Source organism: Podarcis muralis, chromosome 2, assembly GCF_964188315.1.
Source record: "Podarcis muralis chromosome 2, rPodMur119.hap1.1, whole genome shotgun sequence".
NCBI classification, from domain to species: domain Eukaryota; kingdom Metazoa; phylum Chordata; class Lepidosauria; order Squamata; family Lacertidae; genus Podarcis; species Podarcis muralis.
In genome coordinates, this window is record NC_135656.1 from 50,935,659 (window position 1) to 50,941,631 (window position 5,973).

The 5,973-nt window shown below is 46.2% G+C and overlaps 1 protein-coding gene across 1 annotated transcript; it reads left to right on the plus strand.

The window, feature by feature from the left end:
• Nucleotides 1-543: 543 nt before the first annotated feature.
• On the plus strand, nt 544-2,473 carry LOC144326732 (uncharacterized). Its single transcript, XM_077923487.1, has 2 exons — nt 544-637; nt 721-2,473. The coding sequence occupies exons 1-2, from the start codon at nt 544-546 to the stop codon at nt 1,365-1,367; spliced, it is 741 nt and encodes a 246-aa protein (XP_077779613.1). The 3' UTR covers nt 1,368-2,473.
• Nucleotides 2,474-5,973: the final 3,500 nt, after the last annotated feature.

Consider the following 5,973-nt stretch of genomic DNA (forward strand, 5'->3'; position numbering starts at 1 on the left):
CCTTCCCTGCTCCCTCCCCCTCTAAATGTGCCACCCAACGTGCCTTTCTCCTCTGGCTAGTTGTGCATCTCTCCTCTGATGGGCCTGTCTTGCCCAGCCTCTTCCGTTCTGCTTCACTCGCTTCCATGGGTCTGACCATTGAGCTGACAACACAGGTGGGGAACTGCTGCACCAGCCACTCCTGACAAAGACTCTCCTCCCTGAAAGAGAGGGGAGGGGTTGTGGTCGGGAGCCCGAGCTCCACCTAGCAGGGGGCGTAGCCCCCTGCCTTCAGCTCACCTGGCTGGCGCTCACGCCCCCTCGGTAGCCACCCAACCAGGTGCTGCTGAGGGGGCGTGTTCAGCAGCTTTTTGCTGCAGCGACAGCCTTTCCCCGGCCTCATTCCTTCGTCGTCGCCTCACCGGGAAGTCTGGCAAGGGTGTCCTGGTCAAACTCTCAGCATCAACACAGCAGGGCCCATGTCCGGTAAAGGACACTAGGCGGTATCTCGACCTTAGGCCACCTGGCCCAGGTCCGTTTTTGATTCATGAGGACGGGTCGCCTATGTCGAGATACCAATTCACCAGGGTACTGCGCAAGGCGATCGAGGCCTGTGGACTATCTGCCCAGGAGTACGCTGCGCACTCTTTCAGGATTGGTGCCGCAACCACGGCTGCGCACTTGGGTCTTCCGGTGGATAGGATCAAAGAGATGGGCCGGTGGAGGTCTAACGCTTATAAGTCTTACATTCGCTAGTACGCGACCAGTCGCTGGGCCTCACTTACCTGCCGTCTCCTCTGTTTTTACCCCTAGCTTTGCTCAGAAGAAATGTGTGGATCTGCGGCCACAGTATTGTTCATTGGGCCCGCGTACGTGCAGCAAGATGCGGCCTGGCACCTAATCTTGGCCTCCCAAATGATGTCCGTGTTTCCTGGTTTGCGAGAAGAGGCATGCGATGGGAGGAGCTGATGCCTGTGCTGCGGGAGAAAGTAGCCAACTTTGGCCCTCCCGACGCTATTGTGATACAGTTGGGAGAGAATGACCTAACCAGCAGAAAGAGTGCGGACTTGTTGGGGAGCATTAAAAGAGACTTGAATGCTTTGGCAGCCTTGTGCCCCAGAACGACGGTGTTCTGGTCCTCCCTCCTGAAAAGAATTGAGTGGCGCGGTGCGCAAAGTTGTTTGGCCATTGAAAGAACCAGGAAACTCGTAAATCGGGCGGTAGCCCGTTGGGTGCGCTTTATGTTTGGCCGTGTCATCCGGCATGATCGTATCCGTATTGGCGACCAAGCTCTATACCGGAATGATGGCGTTCACTTATCGGATTTGGGGAACGACATTTGGTTAGCTAGTGTCAGCAAAAGCATCTGGGATTGGTTGCAGCAGTGAGGGTATTGGCGGCGAGCCCTTAGGCTCGGGTGGCGGTTAGGCACTGGAATAATGTGTTGTGGTGTGTCGAAGTGCTAGGTTTGGCCATCGCCTATGCCTTCAATGTTATAGGGGTATTCCGTTAAAGGAATCTGGGGGTCGTGTATTCCGTCCGATGCCTGCTTGGCGGGAGGCCTTGGCACGACCCTCGGTGACAACAGGGGTGAGCCTAGAGTCGGATTGGCATCGACAGGCTCCACCTACTGGTGAATAACCCACTTGCTTCGATCCAGTGCCTAAGCCAATACCTTTTCATTGCTGTAACCAATAAAGTTGTGGCCTTTTCTTGCCCATTAACCATATATCACGTGTCCTTGTGTCTTTATTTCACCACACGGGGGTCGGGTCCTCGAACCACAAAGACTCTCCTCCCTGAAAGAGAGGGGAGGGGTTGTGGTCGGGAGCCCGAGCTCCACCTAGCAGGGGGCGTAGCCCCCTGCCTTCAGCTCACCTGGCTGGCGCTCACGCCCCCTCGGTAGCCACCCAACCAGGTGCTGCTGAGGGGGCGTGTTCAGCAGCTTTTTGCTGCAGCGACAGCCTTTCCCCGGCCTCATTCCTTCGTCGTCGCCTCACCGGGAAGTCACCCACCCTCCACTCCCTTTTAGTTAGGGCTTAGGTTCTTGGCCTTGCTATGGACCTTAGGTTGGTCGCCCCGGTTGCCTGGGGGGCCTGGTAGGAGTTTTTCCAATTGGCACTAGGCTATTTGGTTTTTTCGCCTACCTCGTAGCAATCGTCACAACTTTTGTGGTATTGGTGGGTAGGTTAGGCACTGGAATAATGTGTTGTGGTGTGTCGAAGTGCTAGGTTTGGCCATCGCCTATGCCTTCAATGTTATAGGGGTATTCCGTTAAAGGAATCTGGGGGTCGTGTATTCCGTCCGATGCCTGCTTGGCGGGAGGCCTTGGCACGACCCTCGGTGACAACAGGGGTGAGCCTAGAGTCGGATTGGCATCGACAGGCTCCACCTACTGGTGAATAACCCACTTGCTTCGATCCAGTGCCTAAGCCAATACCTTTTCATTGCTGTAACCAATAAAGTTGTGGCCTTTTCTTGCCCATTAACCATATATCACGTGTCCTTGTGTCTTTATTTCACCACACGGGGGTCGGGTCCTCGAACCACAATGTGAATTTGAAAAACACAACTGTGCAGTTTAGGAATGGAGCCTTTCCCTTAGCAATGCTATCATGAGACATCTTGGGAATTGCCAGGTGTAAACTTACCTCGTGGATATCGCCACAAACCCATTTGGAGAGAGCTTTTCTTTTTTTTTCTTTTGCTAAGAACCTGCTCCCATTCCAAATACTTCAATCAACATACTAGTTAGGAAGGGGGAACAAGCTGCACAGGGAGTTCGCTCTTCCCATGGCAGGAAGTTGGGACTTCCATGTCATCAAGAGGAGACACTTTCTCTCCAGGTACCATTTGCTGACACCGGAAGGAAAGGGTCACACAGGTATTTACACAGCAGATGTGTCTGTGTGTAAGAGAGAGGGCGAGCTGCTGGGATCTATTAGTTAAACAAATAAGGAAAGGCTGATTAATAAAAGAAAAGCAAAATGCATCTGAGGAGGCTTAATTCACTCAGCTCACAGCAAAGGTGCTGGAGGCCTTATCTAGCTTCCTGTTGCTTCAGGGCCATGTTGGTGTGTGTCTCCCCACTTCACCTTATCTTACACAACATAATGAGCATGACAATAGCTTCTATCATCCCTGGACAGATGAAGTGACAGAAGTTCAATTTTTTGCAATTATGTCACCCTCTGGTGGCTGCAGCCTTAAGAGGAAATGCCCCCTTATATTTCAATAAATCAACCATAAGTGACAGAAGCATCAATCCCATGGTGGAGCTGATGTTAGGGCACAATTGTAGAAGCTGTTTGCTCCCATTGAAACTGGAAGGAAAGAGGCACATACACTCCACCAGTTTCCCTGGAGCCTAAGTACGTCTCATTTTCTATCTATTGCATCTGTGTTCTATAATAATAAAAAAGGCAATGAAACTCTGTGGCAGCTTAAAAGCTGACTTCAAAGGAAGTGGGTGGCAATTGTTTTCCAAGGAAGGCCTCATGGCAGACCGAAGGCATCCAACAGGAACGTATGAAGAGGTTGGGTAAAATTACAAGGTTACTTCAGCTCTAACATTCTGTACTTGGTCATAACAAAAGTTACGGCCTGCTTTTTTATATTCTTTTATTTACCTATCAAGAATATAAAAGCATAAATCCATTCAACAAAATCTTATAAAACCAAACAATGCAGAAAGCAATGTTTGGAGATGTATCTACGCATGTGTAAGTCAGAAAAAAAGGCTTCTTAAAACCAAAAAAAATCAACCTCTTTCTGAATAATTCTGATGTCAGGCTCTGGCAGGCTGCTTTTGGGTGGCAAAGTGTTTAGCTGACAAGGCTACAGTCCCTTACTGTGCTCAAAACACATTTTGGGAGGGAAGAAAACTTAATCACTCAATTACTTGTTAAGCTTTATTGCTTTGTCTCCCCTCTTTTATTGATGCAGGCAGCAAATCACTAAGTGCTGTTCATACAAACTAAAGTACCCTGAACTGCTCCAGGGAAATTTCCCAGTTACTCTAATCATGCAGTCAGTGCCATTTTGGAACAGCTTGAACAAAGGACCTCACAGCCCTTTAAAACATACACATTCTGGTAATCCTCTGCTCCAGCCAATGCTTGGCCATTCTATCTTGGCCAACACATAAGCCAAATGCAAAAACAAACTATACAAAAGACCTTATCCTTACAACACTGACACAAAAACTCTGCACATACATCAAACAAAAGAATGAAAGATCACCACCCCCTTCTTCCCCCCCTTCCTGATTCTTCTCTCCCCCCATCCTCACAGTGTCTATGACAGAAGAGTCTCACACCAAATGTAACTGACCTGTAGAAAGGACTCCATTAATTGAAAACAAACGTTCTATGTACTCTTGCTAACTATGAAAACCATTTAATAAAAACATCAAATAAAAAAAATACAAGGCTTAGCAATCATTTCTTTTGCAGCATTTTAAGTTATGTTACTGATTCTTCCATACAACGGACAATAAATGAAGTGTATCAGTTTTTGCACCCCCATTTTATGGAAGACACTAACTAGATTGCCTTGCTGTACACAGAGTATTGTGCCAAGATTAGTAATGGGGACCCAGAACTTGCAGGACAATCCTATATATGTTGACTCAGCATGTAAGCCCCACTGAATTCCATTTGGTTGTTTATATGTTGCTTGTATCATGTGTAGGTAAATAGATACCAGACAGCATTCTGAATTGTGTTTTCTCATTATGCCTACTAGGACTCTTTCTTAAGTAGATGCTGCCAGGATGTTCCTAGACAATCATTTCCATGAGCTATGGTTAGATGAAAATTGTAAATACGAAGATGATGATGATGATGATGATTTTTGCATGCATACTGGACTTCAGATAACAAGTGTTTTGACTCAAGGCACCTCTCATATTTCATCATGCAGAGATGAGGAACCTGCAGCCCTTCAGATGTTCTTGGATTCCAATATAGCCCTTCAGATGTTCTTGGATTCCAATTGTCATATTTCAAGAAGTAAAAATCCAGACATGCCCAAGATTGTAGGGGGGGTGGACAAAGTCCAAAGTTATTGAGCTGTATTTTACAGAAACGCAAAATGTGATTTCTCAGTTTACTTGCCAAAGATCCAGGACAAACCCCGGACGTCACTTCCGCCTAGGCATCACTTCCACCTTTGAAATCCTGGTAACATCCGGTAAATCCCAGACATAAGGCAGCCCCAAATTCGTGTCAACCCCCAAAAGGTAATTATAGGGTAGAACTACCTAAACAAGTATAGAAATTTATTCTTGTATGCAACTACAGTGGCAAGAATGTTATTTGCCCCAAAATGGAAAAAAGGTTTCCTGACAAAAGAAGAATGGATACAAAAACTCATGGACTATGCAGAAATGGCGAAACTTACCAGAAAATCAAGACAATAAACCTTTTGGAAATTGGAAATTGTTTATTGAATATGTACAAATAAATTGTAAACAGATAAGGACATTGGCAGGATTATTTTAATAACCTGCAGAGTAAATAATTCAAGTAGATGAATAAAAGAATAAGCTAAGGTAATTTAGAACATGCAGGAAATAATGAAAAATAAATTTAAGGAACCACAGAAAGAGGAAGAAGGAAGTCGAGTTTCAAAATGTTAAAATGACTGTAAAACTATTGAAATGTATATAACTGAAAATCATAAATAAAAAATAAAAAATAAATTCCCATCAACCCTAGCCTGCATGGCCTATGGTCAGAGGTGATGGGAATCATAGTCCAGCAGTCTCTGGAGGGCCGTAGGAAAGCCAGTCTGAGTTTACACCCATAACTGATTAGCAGAGCAATATGGGACACAGTGCTTAATGCATGGGGAACCATTTCTTTCTTGCTAAATGTTAATACAGTATCCTTCTCATGTACAGTGTTCAATCTATTCCTTTCTTTCTTAATACATTTTGGAACTAGGGTTGTTTTCCTTTCAGCCTGCAGCCAGCCCCTCCTTTAAGACTTT

Excerpts from the sequence above, each read along its gene's own strand:
- LOC144326732 (XM_077923487.1), top strand. The coding sequence starts at position 544 with ATGTCGAGATACCAATTCACCAGGGTACTGCGCAAGGCGATCGAGGCC. Across the intron at positions 638-720 it reads TGCGCACTCTTTCAGGATTG|TCTTACATTCGCTAGTACGC; the intron begins GTGCCGCAACCA and ends AACGCTTATAAG.